The following is a 19,811-nucleotide window of genomic DNA, read 5'->3' as shown; positions in this document are numbered from 1 at the left end:
AGGACCCCTGAATTCAGGCTTTTGGGATTGAGGTGCTCCTATAATACATTATATGAGTTGGAGGTCATCTAGTTGAAGGTCCTTTTCATTTGCTGAAGTCTTTCTTATTAGTAGTAATTTTAATTTTTAATGTTAATGATTTAACAATACCAACACTTTCTGCAAGCTCTACTGTTTTTATTTGATTATCTTTTTACCCTTTTGAAAAAAAATGCACACTACTTAGGGAATCCTTTGGAACAGAACAGCAAGCTACAGAGACTCCTTTTAAAAATATAATGATCATCATCACATGTGGTAGCAATATACGAAGTAGAGACTAGTGGGAGATTACTAAACATGAAGTGGAGCGAAACACAAGAACAAAGAAACCAAAAAGAAATGGAAGTGTGAAGATATCCAATGCATAATTTACCTTGGATGTCACTACTACGATTTTTTCACTGTGAAATACTGATTTTAGTAAGTCAAAGTACCTAATCTGCAGATTTATACTTACCAACACTGACAATGTGCAAATGACCGTACAATGTTATTTCCAATTAGTGGAGAGTCCAATTCACACCCGGATCAGATTGAGCACAGATATGAAGAGAGTGTTAATATATCTTCTGTTTGATGTATTACTTACTGGTACACCAAAAACCAATTCTACTACAACCTGATTCCTACAACAGGATAAATAGAAGATATAGCTAAAATGTTGTTGCTAGCTGTAAAAGCCCATATGAAATAATACTTTTTAAATAAGTAATTTTATTTAAGAAAAAAAAGAACAAACAAATATAGATGGGTGGCTGTGAGTTTTCCATGCTGTATGGACATGTTCCAGAAGCATATGATGTTTCACTCATATCTATGGCAGGAATCCTTTGATGATGTCTGCCATAGATGTGGGCAAAATGTCAGGAGAAAATGCTTCTGGAGCATGGCCTTACAGCCCAGAAAAGTCACAGCAACTCAGTGATTCTGGCCATGAAAGCCTTCGTCAACACATTAAAGAAATAGATGTTTGGGATAGCGAACATTAAAAACTAGATACCTACATTCTATCTATTACTACAGGGCTACAATTAAATGCCCATTAAGAAAACAAAAACAAAAATTACACACAGACAGAAACAAAACTAACCAACCACCAGCACCACCAACAAAATCTCCACATATCTATAGATTTATTAGTCCACGCCTTTTAACTAATATTCTATTCATTTGAGTAACGCTCTACTAATTCATGAATACTATAGTTGACAAATGCTCCCATTGTTGGTGTGAAATGGTAATAAACAAGTTCAAATCTTTCTTAGAGCTAGTCAAAAACTTCTCCTTAAACAGCACAGTCATTTTGTCCATCTTGGCTAGTTTATAGATCTTCATCAGTCATTCTTCTTATGAAAAAAAAAAGGTTTTGACTACAGCTTTTGTGTCACTAAAGCTGTAATCACATCTGAGATGTGAAAATGGTTTTATTTCCCTTCCGGGAAGGGATTGCAGAGTGGAAGGAAGGAAGGAAAACAGCTAGTGAACGGGAACTTTCATGAACCACATGGACTTGGACTCTGGATGGATTGTGGATCCAGGTACCTTGATATGCTTGGCCTGTGAAAATCAGAAGCGCTCCAATAAGGGAAATAGGGGCTTGAAACAAAAATAATTTGAGGAGATGGAACGACAACATAGGCAAGAAGAAGAAATTAAAAAGCCAAGGAAAGCTTTAGCAATGGATAGCATTTGTAACAGGGTAGTTAAGCCAATATCCGGAGCCCCTGGAGGTGCAATGGGTTAAACCCTTGTGGCAGCAGGATTGCTGACTGAAAGGTCGATGGTTTGAATCACGGAAGGGGGTGAGCTCCTGTCTGTCAGCTCCAGCTTTCCATGTGGAAACATGAAAGAAGTCTCATATGGGATGGAAAAACATTCGGGTGTCCCCTGGGCAATGTCCTTGCAGACAGCAAATTCTCTCCCACCAGAAGCAACTTGCAGTTTCTCAAGTCGCTTCTGACACGAAAAAAAAGCTACATCAAGTTAGCTGACTCCCCGCTGAGAAAAATAAAACAAAACAAACCACCCTGCTTATTGATGTATATGCTCATGTGAAAGTCAAGGGCAAGATTTGAGACTAAAATTATGGATTTTGATATGACTTGTGGATAAGTCAACGCTGCTTCATGGAGCCAGCCGCTATCATTTTTTGATCTAAGCATTTTAAAAGAGAGAGAGTACATGGGGTCAGTGCTTCTTTTAGGTTTTCCTGGGAAGGACTAAGCTCTTGCCTTTTGCTATTCCATTCAGAGAAGGAGAGGGTTGCTTTTTTTTTTAAAAAAAAAGAGTTACGGCAGAGTTCTCACACTAACCCCTGGATACACTGACCCAGGTTTTTTGGGTTGGTGTTTTGACTAAATTTTCTAAAGTCCATAGGGTAAGCCCATCAGTTTTATCCTTTTGCTCTGACCAGTGCTACAGGTGTCCTCCTGGACAGGTTTCGCCTGTACTGATCCCCACCACCACCAGCACCAGGTCCATCCTTTCCCGCTCCCCAAGATCCAAGTGAGGAAATCTTCCAGTGACGTTTGCCTTGGAATCTTTCTCAACTTGCACGAAGAATGAAGCCACACCAGGAGCACTCAAGCGTGCAGTGGTTCGGGCTAGACGTACTCCTCAGCGATTACTGCCATCCATATTTAATTACTCTTTCCCCTTTGTTTGTTAATTTTTAACTAGAGTGTGCCAGCTCTCAGGGGCCATTACGAGTCCCAGGCAGCAAGGTTCAGTGAGCAGAAAAAGTGCTTGTGACAGAACATACATTACTTGGCATTCTGACCTCCCACTTTGCCAGAGAGGTGTGGAGCTTTGGGGGATTATTTTCAGCCTTGCACTCACAGTCTGCCCCGCTGCAAGTCGTGAATAAAAGATAGTGTTCCATTTAAAGCTAATTTCCCTTTTCCTCCCTGTCAGAAACTGTTTCCCTCAAAAGCTCTGGTTCATGTTCTCATCTATTTTTCTCAAGTTTCCAGGCAGCAACTTTTATTTCTTTTACGAGGAGGAAGGCTGTGGCTTGGTAGGTTTGCATGTGCAAGAGCTAAGATGGGGCACAAGGATGGAACCAAAGGCCTTATCCTCACTAAGCATACTGTTTCTGCTGTGCCCTCCAAATGCCCATGGGAAACCCAGTAGCAAGCAACTGCTACTGAGAAGCATACGGCTTCTGGTACTGGAACTACCATATACACTCCTGTATCAGGTGACCTCATGTGTAAGTTGACAGGAGATGAAAATTATGACTTTGGACATGCCCTATTGATATGTTGTGGGTCATTCCATGGAGAGGGGAAGTGCCAGTGCTTCCTCAAGGGGACGGCAACCTTTCGTAATAAAAATCTTAGCAATCCTTGAAGCCATTGTGGAAAAATAAGATTTTAAAACAGACAAGATGGGTGCATCTTCAATCACACAGGCAATATTTAAAAAGACAATGAATGGAACCGAAAGGAAAGAATCAGTTTTTAGAACGCGAAACACTTAGGCCTCATTTACACTTCCACATAGTCCAGTTTCTAATCCCAAATTATCTGTTTTGAACTGGATTATATGGCAGTGTAGACTCATATGATCCAGTTCAAAGCAGATAATCTAAGATCAGATACTGGATTATATGGCAGTACAGATCCAACTCAGTGCCTAGAGTTGGATCTGTACTGCCTCTCCCCACAGAATTTAGAAAAGGTACTGTTTTGATTACAACAATCAGAATCTTGCACTTGCCGATGATGGTTGTTGTAGTCTCCAAATTTCTAAACTATACAAGCTCTGCACAAAATGTTTGCAAGACAAGCCTTTGTAGTAATGTAAGAGGAACAGGCAAATCTGAATTATGGCTCTCAATTTCAATGTAACTGAACTATGACTGCAATCAATGGAAAAGAAGAAAAGCAACACACACAAAGAGATAGTTATAGCTTCATGGACCAAACAGCAAAAGACTAAGGGCCCGTCCAGACAGGCCCCATATCCCAGGATCTGATGCTAGGTGTTCTGTTTAACCCAGATTATCTGGAAGTGGGGACTCATATAATCCAGTTTAAAGCAGAAAACCTGGAATCAGATCCTGGGATATAGGGCCTGTCTGGAAGGGCTCCATGTACAAGGGCTCCCTGTTCTTCTAGAAAAAACAGACTGGAGGTGTGAGGTCCACTGTTTTCTTGAACCTGATACCCCAAAGCTATAAAAAAAGTGGTTCTCAATCTGTGGGTCCCCAGATGTTTTGGCTTTCAACTCCCAGAAATCCTAACAGCTGGTAAACTGGCAGGGATTTCTGGGAGTTGGAGGCCAAAACACCTGGGAATCCACAGGTTGAGAACCACTGCCATAAAGGAATGATGCCATGTGATTAGCAAGTGTGTCATCACACCTTTACATCACACTTTTTCTTACAAGTCAGGAAAGAAGTATTTAGGCTAAAGGAAGATGTATACACTTTCATAAGGAAAACCTTGATAAACTAGTTTCACTAATAATATTATTCTTAATCTGTATAGATTACGCATAATATTAAATCTGTTGTTTAAATTAGAACAGGACTTTTAACAAAGTTACAATTTCTCTAGTGTCTTTAGAGGACCCCCCAGAACAGAGTAGGAGTCTGGAGGGGTTATAGCAAAGATACCTGCAAAGCTATGCTTCCTCAGATACCTATAGCTAGCTAGAAATTCTCAAGGTTTGAGGAATCCCAAATTCCTCAAACCTTTCATATGGTAGATATGTGCTGAATTGATATAATTTAATGCATTAAGTAAATGCTGAGTAAAATCCATCCTTGGTGACCTCTCTGTTCTTACTCCCCAGACTATTTATCTAGGATCCCTTTTTTTCTCCTCTCTCTCCTTCAAACCTCATTTGAAAACACAGCTTTTCTGTGATGCTTTTGGCACAAGCCCTATTCTCTGTACTCTTCTATAATTACATCCAAGTACTGTATGTGTTACTAACAATGCACATTCTTCCTGTTTATCTCAGCCTCCACTTCCTTGCATTGCTCTTAGGTTGAATGATAGATTTCAAGTTTTTTGGGTAGGGAACTATATTGTGAGTACAATCAATAAATCACATGACCCACTATAATAAGCCAAATTGGCCCAAACTGGCTTTTAAGTTACCACACACTTCATTTTGAAGCCCCAGAGTGTCTTCCAATGGCTTCACCATCTAGATCCATTAGCTTCAACAATGTTGCAGGATTCAGTGCATTCAGACCGTCTGCCAATGATGGACCCCTGAGAGGAAGTCTGGCCTGAATTTTAGGAAGCACCAGTTGATAACCTCATGCTTGTTATGCGCAGAAAGAGACTTGGCTTTCTGGTCAGAACATAAAATACAGGGGACAATGCATCAAGCAGATACACAGGGCAGGATTTTTTTTAAAATGTGAATACCTGGACTGGACGATATCTGAAGGCAGAAGTAACAACCATTACTGAGCCTGGAAATAGACAGCGGATGTAACATTTACTCTGGTTACCTTAAAGGTCTCTCTTTTAGAACTAAGTTCATTAGTATATGAAAAGCCATCCACACTCTCAGTGTCCTCTGGAAACTCTCCCAGCATTTAAGCTACTCTTACTTCCCACTAAAATGGCCTTATGTGCTTTGGGTCGAATATATCTTTGAGACCGTATCTCCTTTTATGGGCTCTGAGATCTGCCAGGGAGGCCCTTCTCTTGGTCCTACTGCTGTCCCAAATACGGTTGGTGGGAACGAGAGAGAGGGCCTTCTCTGTGGTGGCCCTCCAGCTCTGGAATGTCCTCCCTAGATGATGATGATGATTATTATTATTAATAATATTTATTGGAGCCCCCGGTGGCACAATGGGTTAAACCCTTCTGTCGGCAGGACTGCTGACCGACAGGTTGGCAGTTCGAATCCAGAGAGCAGGGTGAGCTCCTGTCTCAGTGGGGACATGAGAGAGGCATCCCATTGGATGCTAAAACATAAAACATCCGGGAGTCCCCTAGGCAACGTCCTTGCAGATGGTCCATTCTCTCACACCAGAAGCAACTTGCATTTTCTCAAGTTGCTCCTCATATGAAATAATAATAATAATAATAATAATAATAATAATTATTATTATTATTATTATTACATCCTACTAGAATTTAAAACTACTGAACTAAAGGCATAAAACTGAATTGCCTTAAAAGTGTTCACAGACTATTCTCAATCAACCTATGTACCACCCTTGTAATATGTTTTATTTTATATTAATTCAAGATACACTTTCCTCCATGTATCAAATAGTTTCCAAATTTGCTGAAAAATAGAATGTACACAATGCACCTCAAGGGGGAAGTATAGTCATTAACCATTCATCAAGAGGAAATACACCAAACCATTTGGGCAACCCCATCAACAGAGAGTTATGGAGGTTTGGCTTATCAAGGGGCCTTGAAGAGGTTCCACTCCTTCTAGATTTCTAGTGACATGTAGTTGTACAGCAAAATCCTTGCCACTTTGAAGGGAATTTTATTTTCAAATTCATACTGAACTAGTCCTCTCAAATTGCAAAAGCAAGCTTCCCACGACAAAAACAAGGCAATGAACATGGAGCAACGCACAGTAACTTAACAGCAGATTATGAAACTAACAAATCAAAGCTAAGCAACAATAATAAAACTTGTTTCTTCTGTTCCAGAGACCAAAAATAGGTTTTAATTAATTGTGCAAAAGCTGGAAGAATGTCAGGCAGGCTGGATGGCCTCCCTGGAAAGACTTCAAATGTAAGATTTACAGAGGGAAGCATCACCAGCAGATCTATAAGTTTCACCCTCTCCATTAGCTACACAGGCAACGCCACACTCCGAGAATCCCAAAGTAACCTTGGCCCAGGCTCCTGATGGCTTTTAATGTCAGCAGCAGCACTCTTAGATGGCCCTAAATTAAGAGCATGATTATCGGTGTAGCCCATATATAGGTGCACTGTCCTATTTATTGGTTACATTGCACAAGAGCCAGTTCAGAGACAACTGAACACCCACTCCCCAGCCAAAATCTCAAAATCATCCTGGCTGAATTTCACTTCATTAGCTCTTCTACGGCTTATCTCCTCTTCAAAGCCACGGCCCTGGAGCTACACGACTCTCTAGGATCTAACAATGGCACAGCAAATGGTTATAAGGATATTTGGAGTGGGTTTTCAATCATCTGTATTCCCTCTCCTTACAGCTTAAGTAATTACAATGTAACCACCTATGATGTTTTTCTAAAAGACTTTGAGATCCCATATTTGTCCTTATATAGCAGGCCTGCACAACCTGTGGTCCTCCAGGTATTTGAGACTCTAGATCAGTTTTTCTCAACCTGGGATCCGGATTCCCGGGAGGGGGGGTCACGAGTGGGTGTCAGAGGGGTCACCAAAGACCATCAGAAAACACAGTATTTTCTGTTAGTCATGGGGATTCTGTGTGAGAAGTCTGGCCTAATTCTATCATTGGTGGGGTTCAGAATGCACTTTGATTGTAGGTTAACTATAAATCCCAGCAACTACACCTCCCAAATGTCAAGTCTTATTTTCCACAAACTCCACCAATGTTCACATTTGGGCATATTGAGTATTCGTGTCAAGTTTGGTCCAGATCCATCATTTTTGAGTTCACAGTGCTCTCTGGGTAAAAGTGAACTACAACTCCAAAACTTCCAGTATTTTCTGTTGGTTATGGGAGTTCTGTGTGCCAAGTTTGGTTCAATTCCATCGTTGGTGGAGTTCAGAATGCTCTTTGATTGTAGGTGAACTATCAATCTCAGCAACTACAACTCCCAAGTGACAAAATCAGCCCGCCCCCCCTCAACCCCACCAGTATTCAAATTTGAGCATATCAGGTATTTGTGCCAAAATTTGACCAGTGAATGAAAATACATTCTACATATTGGATATTTACATTACGATTCATAATGGTAGCAGTTGTGAAGCAGCAACAAAAATAATTTTATGATTGGGGGTCACCACAACATGAGGAACTGTATTAAGGGGTCGCGGCATTAGGAAGGTTGAGAAACACTGCTCTAGTTCTCTGAAACCCTGGTCAGCCTGTCCAATTGACAGGAATTCTGCGAGCTGAAGTCCAAAACACCTGGAGGGCCACAGGTTGTGCAGGCGTGCTCTACAGCAAGGATGAAGAAAATGCATCGTTGTAAATTGTGTGGAGTCTTCAAACAACATTCCCAAGTGTCCCAGACCCTCAACATTTTCAGTGTTTTCCCCAGGCAACCCCCTGGCCCAGCTAAAAGCTACCAAAATCCTACAATTTGCATCAATTTCCCCCGCCCCTTTGCCCCAAATCCCTCCAAAAAAGGGCTGGGTGATGTTAGATCAAAAAGCAAAACCAGAAGTGGCATCCCAATCATTCCAAATGTACTACTGTTGCCAAGGAGGAGTGAGAGGTCAATATAACTACCCCTTCCCAATGCTGCTGCTCACTCCTGTTCTATATGCCGTTGTTTTGCTAACTTCTTTCCTCACTGGTTTCAGGTACAAACGCGTTCTCACACAACACACCCTTAGAGCAAAAAACACTGCAAAGGCAAATTTGGGAAGCAGAGTCCATATATACAAAGGGATATATATGTGCACGAAGACCCAGTAAGTACCTCTAATTACGTCTGGTGAGAGGACGTGAAATTATTTGGGAAGAGAAAAGTGTCCAGGATTCGGTCAGGCAGTGGGGTGCTCTTTCTTTTTTCCTAAGCCTGTCCCCAATAGTCCCAAGAGGATGTGTCAGCCTGATCGAGGAGTGATCATTAATTTCTCTCTGGTGTGCCTGTCAGTCAGACAAGTGTTAGTTGTACAGTGCGCACTGGAGAGGATTATGTGGCAACGTGGGTGAAGGTGTGATTGGTCGGTCTCAATTACCTGGGCATGCAGTGAAGCAGGGTAGGTGAAAGCAGGCGGAGGTAGAGCAGGTGCTAACTCCGCTGGGTAGAGAGGGTACGGCGCCCACACTTCAGGGCTACTGGGGTAAAGTGCAGGCACTGTGAGCTCATCTGCAAGAGAAGAATAAGGAGAGTTCATGGTTAAAAAAACAGCAAACGCAGAAGACACAACGGCAAACACAAGAGAACCTTCTCCACAGCCATGTTCGGATGGTTCCTTTGAGAGTCTAGTATTTCCTTTAAAAACACAATTAGAAATTAGGAGGGACAAAACCTCCTGGTTTAGGATGCAAGACCTACAACATTTAAAAAGTGTTTTTCTTCAACAAGAACCAGATCCTTCGTGAGTGTGAGGAAATGCCTAATGGAACAGACTTCACAAATTTTGGGGTGAACAGATATAGCTGAAGATGGAGGTTGATGTATTTCAAGGATTTCAATGGAGGTAGGGTGGGAAGAAAAGAATCGCCTATTCTTTGTTGCAGTAAAAAATAAATGGCAACACACACACATAACCCCCAAACACAGTGCATTTCAGCAAATCTGACTTTAACTGCACAATATGCAGTTGCTTATCCAACCTTCACTCATCCAACGTTATGTATTATCCAATGCAGTTTGCCTCCCGCCCGGATCCACAGCTGTTTCAATACATTGCGATGTTTTGGTGCTAAATTCATAAATACAGAAATACAACAGTTCTGCAAAAGGTTAAATGCACTAACATATATGCCCGCCAAAAATCCAAGATGTTAGTCCTGGACATGCCATAAACACCTTAATGCACCTTCTGATGACATTCCAACTTCTCTTTTTCAAGTTTAACTCTTGAAGATCTCTTACTTTTTGAAGCTTCATGTTGAGAAGCACAGAGAAATGAAACAGGGCCTTCTTAGAGTATGCTGTTTTGCATTTTGCTAAGTGGGACTTTTGATGTTTTTCAAGCTGAACCCCATTTATTCAATTTTTGGTATCATTTTGGCTAATATTTCTTCCATTGTCCAAGAAACATTAGTTTACCGGAACTGCTTTGTAGTTATATGCATTTGGCCTTACTGCATGTAGGGGGGATTACAACAGAAAGCAATATTGTGATGGCATGCCTGAGCCTTTGGGAAAACTATACTGTCTGGCTTTACTCGGGGACTATCTAATACCTTCTGTTAAGATTAAGAACCTTAGCAGACAGAGGCACTTTAGGCAAGGTGAAAAGATAACTAAACGAATTTACTGAAACAAAATGAATAAAGGGTTAATTCCACCCGGGACTATCATAAGGTAAGTTAAAACAATACATTACAAAAGGAGATCTTGCTGGTTGCAGTCATCTTTCTGGGGTCTTTGAAAGTCTCTCTTGCCTCTGTGCAAAGCGATGGATTTTAATTTGTTACTTACAAACTGTCTTAATCTGTGATGCTTTGACTGGCCAAAAGGTTCTGTTGTCCTTTGGACTGTTGGTATAATAATGCTGCCAAATGTAGCAGGTGCTAAGAATACCTGTTTTGGATTGCTTGGCCTAGGATTACCAGACGATGCCCTAGCCTATAGTGACTGTAGAAAAAGGAGGAGTCCAGCAAGAGAGATCTATACTGGGAAATGGGAAAGACCAACTAAGACTGGTATGCGGGGTGATTTTAAGCTCCACTCAAAAACTAATACAAAGGAAGGTCTCTACATTATTGGGAAGGCCTATAAACAGGGGGAACTGAAGCAGAGGAGAGGAGTAGGCCAACACTTCACAAATATACTGGATAAGCATGATGTAAATCGTAATGCCAGCAACTAGTAAATTGAGCTAGTTTAACTATATATCCCCAAGATTATAGAGGTAAGAAAATTACCAGGACATTTGTTAACATCAGGAGCTTAGAATTTTTATAGTACTTTGTAGTGTGCCACATATTTCATTTTAATTATATTCATCTAATCCTTACTCAAGCCCTGTACAGAAAGGGAAGAGATCTTGTGGCCTTCCAGATGCTGTCAAGAGAGCAACTACTATTAGTCCTAGCAATTTCAACACCATCTGCAATTTCGCAATACTTAAGAGGACCACAGCTGCTATATGGAAGAACAACTTTGTCTGTGGGTAAAAGGGAGTAACTTGTCTAGGACCACCAAGAAGAGATCACGACTCAGCCAAGATCTGAACCAAGAACTTGAAAGCTCTCTTAATTAGCAACATCTGCCATTAGGAACATGGGGAGTTGGTGGAGAAGAGATTAGTTTTTATTGAAGAGCAAGCCATGAAAGGGACAACCTGTTGTTTCCTAGTATATATTCAATCAACTGATGGACATTTTAGTACCAGCTTACTTCTCCTTCTTGCTATGCCCTGGTACTACTCCTCAAAGCTTCCTACCCCACTACTTTATTTCAATACCCTAAAATCAACTGCCTTCTGATGGATAAAGATAATTTAGGTTAGGCATGTTAAACAGTTAATCATTAGCTTTAGCAAAGGTGTTAGATGAACTGTCTAAAAACGGGGTTGACTTTTTCTGTACCTGTTCCAATTATTTTTTCAAAATGATGCAACTGAACAAGAGCCAAATGCTGCTCCCTCAGAAAGACAAATAGGATACTAGCAGATTCTGCTTTTAATCCCTTATATGGTCTGTTTTCTTCACTGTGCCACACACTGGTCCTGGCACTTTACAGCCTCAGTAGTTAATGTCAGTTCAGACACCACCACTGTATATGTGAAGTATGTGTGTATGTATGTATGTATGTATGTGTTAAAAAAAGATATGCAGACAGAAGTATGTCAGAACCAGTTCTTTCTCTTTACAGAAGCAAAATTAATAATCCAGCCTGGAAGGCATGAATGCAGCTTTTAATGTCTTTTCTGAGGACTGGAAAACAAACTACAGCTTTTCTTAATCTATCAGACAGTGAGAATGAATATTAATCAATTTCATCTCAAAGCAGTCAGGTTTCTAAGTTGGCAGAGGGTTAGCCAGAGCTTGGGAACATTATGCTTTGGGACTACAATTCCCAGCAATCTCAAAGAAATATTTTTTCCATGGGGATTCCAAGAATTGTAGTTTACAAAAGTAACTTTACTAAGTCTTGAATTCCATCCCTATCTGGTTCCTTCCAACACAACTGAACTGTCCCTCACTGCAACCTTGTCTTCAATCCCAAAGCTCCCTAAGCAAATTGCCAGTGCCAAGCATCTGAGGCAAAAGAGTCCTTCATGCCCCTTCCTTCTCACAGAAGCAGATGCTACAAGCTGGAGGAACACCAGTAGGAGTTTAAAAGAGGAAGGAGCAGAAAGAGAAGACTAGCTTTAGCTATGACTGGTCCACTGAGGCATAGAACAAGGCAAGCAAGGAGCTGTGACAAGACTGATCCTGGTCCTCTTCTGGTCAGGATTGACTTTACATTACTGCTCCCACTCCTCTTTGCCATCTCTGCTCAACAATGATGTGAGTTGTGTTTGCAGAAGATAGGCATGGAGTTTTAAGAAACTGGACTCTGAATGCTTTGAATGCGATTTTTTGGTTTCTTGGCAGGGGGTTGGATTGGATGGCCCACGAGGTCTCCTATATGATTCTATGATTCCATGACTTATCATCTGTCCACACACTTTTAATATAACATAACTACACACCTGTATGTGGCAGCTTGCTTTAAAGTTCATGTTTCCAAGCTTCATCATACTCTGTTTAGGTAACTCAATAAAGAGAGCCTAAACCTAAAGATACACAGAGATGTCGCCTTTTAATCCTTGTGCTAGTAAAAAGTTCTCTCACAGATTGAATCATCCTCTTCTCTGTGTATGGAGTAAAGGAGAAGTGAAGAACTACATTTCTCCTTGGATCCTTGAGCGTCATCTTGACACTTCTAGAAAGTCAACCCATGAAACATAAGCCCCACCTTGGTCTTTGGAAGGGGAAATGTCTCTTCAACAAAGAACCCCAAAACCCACCTGGAGCTAAGAAAATAATTATTACTTCAAGCATTTACATTTTGTCAGCATCTGACCAAGGTAACATGAAAATACTTTTTTGGAGCCTAATTTTCTCATTTTGCATCCTTTCCCATCTATTTCTCATTAATAAAGTTATGATTTATATACTCTGTGATTTAGTGTTATTTGAGTGCATCCTTTGAAGATGTACACAAACCTTCCTCTAAAGCAAAGCTTCTTGAACTATGGGGTCACCATAACTGGATGTTGGGGTCCCCTCCAAACACACACTTATTTATGCTTATTCTTCTCTTTCGCAAACACATCTCATTCTGTTTCCTTTTCTCTTTTATGCAAGTCTCTTTCTGCTTTCCCCTTTCACATGCCACCCTCTGCTTTCTCCCCCACCCCTCAATTTCTGCTTTACTTTCCCTTTTGCCCATGCATCTGCCTGCCTGCCTTCCTCTCTCATGCCTCCCTTTGCTTTCCCTTCTCTCTCTCCCTTTCCCTCTCATGCGCTCACATCTCTCTGCCTTCCCTTCTCTCACGTCCTCAGTCCTTTATATACTTGGGGTTGCATAAACCTTTCACAGGTAAAAAAGGGGGTGCGAGTTATAAAAGCTTATGAAGCTCTGCTGTGGAGCACGGGAATAGTGAGCCCCATGTCACTACTTTCAACCCATGAGAAGGAGGGAAACCTAATGCAAGCCTCTTGTGTACAGCCAGCTTTATTTCATCATCTTTGTCTTCAAAGTGCATTGCCCACCCCCCTGCTTCCACCTTTCTGCATATATTCCAAAGCACAATGGCATCCGGAGGTGGAGGAGTATGTTATTTCCAGAGCAGCCGGCTCAAGAGTTGCCTCTATGTGGAGCTGACAGACATTGCATTTTAATTACACTGGAGAGTAAGTGTTTATGCTGTTGATTTTGAAGTAAGATAAACAGTAAAAAGTTGGCAAGAGCTAATGCAAACAACCTTCCCCTCTGCCATTCATTCCTAAGGCCTGTGGTCATTCTTGGAGAGAGAATGCAATAGGCCTATAAATACACACACAGCATCATAATCTTGCAGAAACATGTTGCCTAGGAGGAGTTCAGTAAGAATGCCAGGCCAGTGGGCATTTTCATGCATCCAGGATCTTTCTCTTGTACCCACTACATAAAGGTTTCAGGACACTGCTCTCCTGGCTCTTTCAAGTTCTTCCTATGCAGTCACAGACGTTTTCTGCTACCTTTGCCTCTGGCATTTCATCTTCTCCTCTTGTCTCACTGCTCCACTGACATTTAAGTTGTAAGCTGGAGTGGGGAGAGGACGGGACGATAAATACCGTGGAGAAGGACGGAAAATGTATTACTTATTTATCTATTATATAAAACAAATATTAGCCTTGAGCTTTCCGTGGGCAATTTCCCAACATATGAATTGTATGGTCAGAACGGAAGCAAGAGTCTGAGTGGGAAAGTGAGCAAATTCATTCTAGATTGGTTCAAGAGTGAGATCATAACTTTGAGATACGAGCACACACATTCAAGTTTCATCTTCAATGAATATGCTATTGAGGTTTTAAAGAGAGTTGGCAAGTCGTAAGTTTTTCTTTTTTACAGCATTAAAAAAACTCTATAAACCTCTGTTCAGCAAGGAACAATATCAGTACAAAAGGTACAAGCATATTAACAAAATAACTGTCGTGGCTTCAGAGACAGCTATTAATGCATCCAACGTAATTTTTCCTTCCAAAAGCAGAAATCGAGTCTCTTTGTTTCTCAAAAGTATATTCCTTCTCAAGTCTTAATCAGGTATGGTCAGTAACCCAGCAAAGAACAAGACATGGCATATAGAGGACTTAATGGAGTTATTTCTGGATGTGACAACATGACTGCAGAAAAGATTATGAGCCTTGGAATAAGGACAGATAGACATATGATAAGACAAATAGGTAGGTCTTCTGCTACAAGGTTTTTTAGCTTTCCACAAAAGGAATATTCATTTAGAACACCATCTGACTATTCCACTTCTGCTGCCTGCCCCAGGGGAGCGTGCTTGCTCCATCCATGTTCAACATTTACACAAATGACCAGCCACTGCCAGATGGGACAGAGAGTCTCATCTATGCAGATGATCGTGCCATTACTGCTCAAACAGGAATCTTTGAGATGGTTGAACAGAAGCTCTCTGAAGTTCTAGGTGCTCTCACTGCCTATTACAGGGAAAACCAGCTGATCCCTAATCCATCTAAAACACAGACATGTCCTTTTCACCTTAAGAACAGACAAGCATCCTAAGCTCTGAGGATTACCTGGGAAGGAATCCCACTGGAGCATTGCATTGCAGCGCATCCAAATACTCAAAGTGGGTGATAGAAATAATATCATACGAAATAATATCATAATGATAGAAATAATATCATACGAAAGCTGACTGGCACAACCTGGGGATTATCCAACTGCAGGTCCCCCAACAAAAATGATCTTCTGACATTCCTCTTGCAAGGACAGGAAAAATCCACCATAATCAGACTAAGCCTTTTTATTCTGAAAGCTATCAAGAAAAGAGAACATTTCTTGAAAGAAGAACCAGGAAAATAAGATTAAGAAGGTCAGCTGCTGTCCTCTCCTTTTTGTCTTGTCTTTTACTCATATTTTATTTTGAAATGGTCATATGACTGGTCAAATAAATAAATAAAGATAAATATGTGGACAAAGAAAGAGGAAAAATATAATAGCCTGGCATTTTTGCTCCAAAATGGAGCAAAGCAATCAGTGTTATCCATGATACAACATCATCACTGAACTACAATTGATCATCTGCATTTGCTAATTTGATTATTCATGGATTTAATTAAAATGTTTTCTCTGGGAATCTCTAGACACTCTGGCAGATGTTGATCACAGAGATGTGTTGTGGGACCCAGAGATTCCTTGAGAGGTATTCTAGTCAGAAAAAAACAACCCAGTAGTTGTTTTAATCATGGATTTTCAACTTTTGTGGGGGTCCCGCAACCTAACTTCAGTGACAGGTATGTGTTTAGCCATTTTTTAAGACATTGGCATTATCCTAGTTGATTATCCCTACAATCTGTTATTCGTGATGGATATTTTTACATGACATTGTTTGCATTATTGATTCACAACTTTACTATATTTTAATTGTAAGTTGCTTTGTCTATTTTTTGCGATCAAATTGCCTTGTGAGTTTATTAAATAAATAATTTTAATAGAAAAATACACACACTCTTTCCTCCCTTGATACTGTTAAGTAATAATAATAATAATAATAATAATAATAATACAAAAGCTTTATTTGTGTCCCCCCACCATCTCCCCAAAGGACTCGGGATGGCTCACAGAAAGCACTCAATAGTGTGACAATATACAAATACAACAAAATACAAAAAGATAAAAATTAATAACAGTAAAATTAACCCAACAATTATATTTAAAACAAATGAAACCCCAATTAATTTAAAACATATTATAAAATCCAGCAGGCTGTGAATACTGTGACTATATATAATATCAGCCCCCATAAAATACAGAAGTGAAGCAAGTCACTGGGTACTTGAATGTAGTGATTAAAGCCATAAGCATAGTCAAAGGCTTGTTTAAAAAGTCATGTTTTCAGGTGTATCTCGAAAACTTGGAGTGGGGGCTAACCTAATCTCTCTAGAGAGGGCATTCCAAAACCGGGGAGCCAGCACTGAGGAGGCCCTCTCTCACCCCCACCAGCTGTGTTTGAGATGGAGGTGGGATCGAGAGGAGGGCCTCCCCGGCAGATCTTAGGGCCTGCACTTGTTCACAGAAGGAGATGAGGTCTCAAAGATAGGTTGGACCCAAACTGTACAGGCACCTGTAGGTAATAACCTGCATTTCGAATTGGGCCTGGAAACTCTTTGACAGCTAGCGGATCTCCTTTAATAGGGGTATGGTATGCTCCTTATACCCAGCCCCAGTTAGCAATTTGGCTGCTGACCTTTGCAACAAACTGCAGTTTCCGAGCTGTCTTCAAAGGCAGCCCCATGTAGAGTGCATTGCAGTAGTCCATTCTAAATGTGACTAAGGCGTGGACCACTGTGGTCAAATCAGGCTTTTCGAAGTATGGTCATCCGTAATTCATTTGTAAGCCTCTCTTGATTCTATGTTCCTTAAAAGCATAGATGAAGAACAATTTCTAAAGCATTTGAATGCCCCAACATCTTACTTCCACCCCTGTAACATGGCTATTGGGTGTGTGTGTGTGTGTGTGTGTCAGTTTTGAGGAATGTATTACGGGAAGAAAATAATTAATGTTCAAAACACACATACGCCCAGGTTTTCTAGTCCGTCTCCAATGATAATATTAATAACAACTCTTTCTCTGGACACATATAACATCTAACAACTCTTTCTCTGGACACATATAACATCTAAAACACAACCTTACACATTCTCCCTAAGTGATGCAACAAGCCATACTCCCAAAGCTTAGATTATTCCTCTGGACAGCTAGTTTACATCAGAAGCCAACATCACACTTACAGTATTAATAATGCAACTACTGTCTTATATTATTGTCTTAATATTTCTACATAATTGATATATAATGAATATAAATTTAATAAATGCAACAAATCCATATTTTAGTGTCAGAGATACCTAGATGCCAGATGTGTTCCCAACCTTCAGGGATGTCATGAACGTCACCTGCCTTTATTGACATGACATCAAACATCTGTCAGCTAGCTCACCTTTAACATCCAGATACTTGGCCCTGTTTCATCATACAGACAGCTTGGACTTTGTTAGTTGACGTAATGGGAAGGGCCTATGCAGCTGAATTTGGCCAGATGAGGGTATGAGGAAAGGATTTAAGGGTCACCTGTAGTGAAATAAATGTTTCAGGCTAAAATCAATATACACTCCTTTTGAGAGTAATGAAAGGTGAAGTACTTTCCTGTTAAAGCAAGCCCAACTGCTGTTTGGCAATCAACATACAAATGTGCTACAATTCGCTGAAGATGAAGCTCTTAAATTTGCTTACTGACCTGTAATGGAACTGGTGTGCATATACATATGTGGACAAACACTTACATGGCTCCCTGGTGATGAATTGAGGTACAGTGTTGGGGGTGGCCGGAGTGCTGGGATTTGGTGTTCCCACTAATTTATTCTTCGCCATCTTCGTGTTGGCCTTAGCAAACTCTAGCCGCAACGTCTGGGGAATTTCGGGGTCAAATCGGATTCCCTTTTGTAGAGAGAAAAAGAAGCGAAGTCAGTCCCAGGCTTGCCATGAAAAAACTCCTTTTCAATATTGAACCTATTTTTAATGTATTTTGCGGATTTGAATTTGAAAAACAGGATAAAAATGCACCATACATAGTTACATACTCAGACATTCAATATTTTTATCAATTTTGTCATTATTCAGTTTTGATCTAATGTGGAGGCTGATGTCTCAGTGCAATATCTTTAAGGCATTTAGAGGTCTTTTTGTGTTTCATATTAGCCAATGTAAGCATTTTGAAAATCTATTAAGACTTTAACCCCTTCTTTATTTTTTACTTCATAATCCCAATAGAAATCTGAAGTCATACAGTATTACAAAATAAAAATATCAAAGCAAGTTGTGAAAAAGATTTGCATGTGATGGAGCAAATCTGAGATCATTTTTAAATTTAGAGTACCAGATTCCTCTATGGTTCCTACCTTTTTTTTTGGACCAGGGACCACTTGACTAGGGACCAAGCTCCAACATTAGTACCAAAAAGGTTACAAATCAGTTTTTGGTCAACTGATTCGTAACCCTTTTGGCTTCGTAATCAGATTTGGTTTGGTTATTTGGGGTGCTGATTCAGAAAATTGCATTGGATAGGCCACATTAGCTCTAGTTTCTGATACAGAACATATGCCATCCAGTAGTCGCCATCTGCTCACCCACAGGAAACAATAGGTAATAATCTAGAGCTGAAGTGGTCTATCCAATGCAATTTTCTGAACCAGCACCCAAAATAACCCCAGGAACAGGCCTAAAAATGAAGACAACAAGATGCCCCCGCTTCCAGGCACCACATGGAATGGCTCTGCTCAGGTGGAGGGAGCAGGAGGAGAAGCAGCAGTCAGGAGGCTTGTTGTTGCACCTTTTGTGGGTAGTCAGCCTCTCCCCTCCCGACATCCCCGTTGCCTTGGCACTGTAAGAGTGTTTCGCGAGACCAGTCAATCTCGTTGCAACGATGTAGTAAAAGTGAGGCTGTGGACCATATTTTAGTTCTTGGGGATCACAGGTTGGGAACCACTGCTATAAAACCACCATGCAATAGTAAAAATGCATTCAGGTTGCATCAAAAGGTACTACGACAACACAGTATCAGAGAATGACTGCAGTATTACACAAATTTTAATAGAGGAAAGGACATGAAATCTTCGTAAGAAATAAACAAAAACAAGAACTGCTACAAATAAATACATTGTTGGAAAATAAAGAACACACACAAGGGGTCCAGAAGAGTCCCCACTGTAGGAGGTCCAACAGAAGTATGTTGTTCTTTAAAACTATGGTTACAATTATATTGTTCATGTTGATTTTTTAAAAAATACCAAAGTCTAATAGCAGAAAAAACTGGGTTTTTTCTTTTTGTTTATTTGTGTATGGTAACCAATTCTCAATTACCATTTTTGGAATTAGAAGTCCTCAAAGGGCAGTATTCAAAGAAATAAATAAAGCATAAGAATGTATTGCTTAGGAAAACCAGAGATGCAGGGTGAGTAAACAGGATAATAAGGCACAGAAAAAGACAAATTCAAAGTAAGAAAATGGGTAACAAGAACCTCATATAGTTGTCTCTCCATACTGATGGTTTTTGTATCCATGGAATCAACCATCTATGGCTTGAAAGTATTCCATAAAAAGTTAACCCCAAAAGCAAATGCTGATTTTGCCTTCTGATATAAGGACAGCATTTTACTGTACCATATATTAGGATTCGAGCACTCATTGATTT

At 40.4% G+C, this 19,811-nt stretch overlaps 1 protein-coding gene across 1 annotated transcript in view; it reads right to left on the bottom strand.

The window, feature by feature from the left end:
* RBPMS (RNA binding protein, mRNA processing factor) overlaps positions 1–19,811 on the bottom strand; it is a 108,062-nt gene that overhangs the window by 22,564 nt on the left and 65,687 nt on the right. Inside the window, exons 5-6 of the mRNA XM_060763812.2 lie at positions 17,905–18,058; positions 8,900–9,030 (exon numbers count right to left, since the gene is read on the bottom strand). Coding sequence (XP_060619795.1) covers positions 8,900–9,030; positions 17,905–18,058 — 285 coding nt within the window. The remainder of the gene's footprint in view (positions 1–8,899; positions 9,031–17,904; positions 18,059–19,811) is intronic.

Source organism: Anolis sagrei, chromosome 2 (assembly GCF_037176765.1).
Source record: "Anolis sagrei isolate rAnoSag1 chromosome 2, rAnoSag1.mat, whole genome shotgun sequence".
Classification (NCBI taxonomy): domain Eukaryota; kingdom Metazoa; phylum Chordata; class Lepidosauria; order Squamata; family Dactyloidae; genus Anolis; species Anolis sagrei.
The sequence above is the reverse complement of the archived record's forward strand: the minus strand, read 5'-3'. Positions and strand labels throughout refer to the sequence as shown.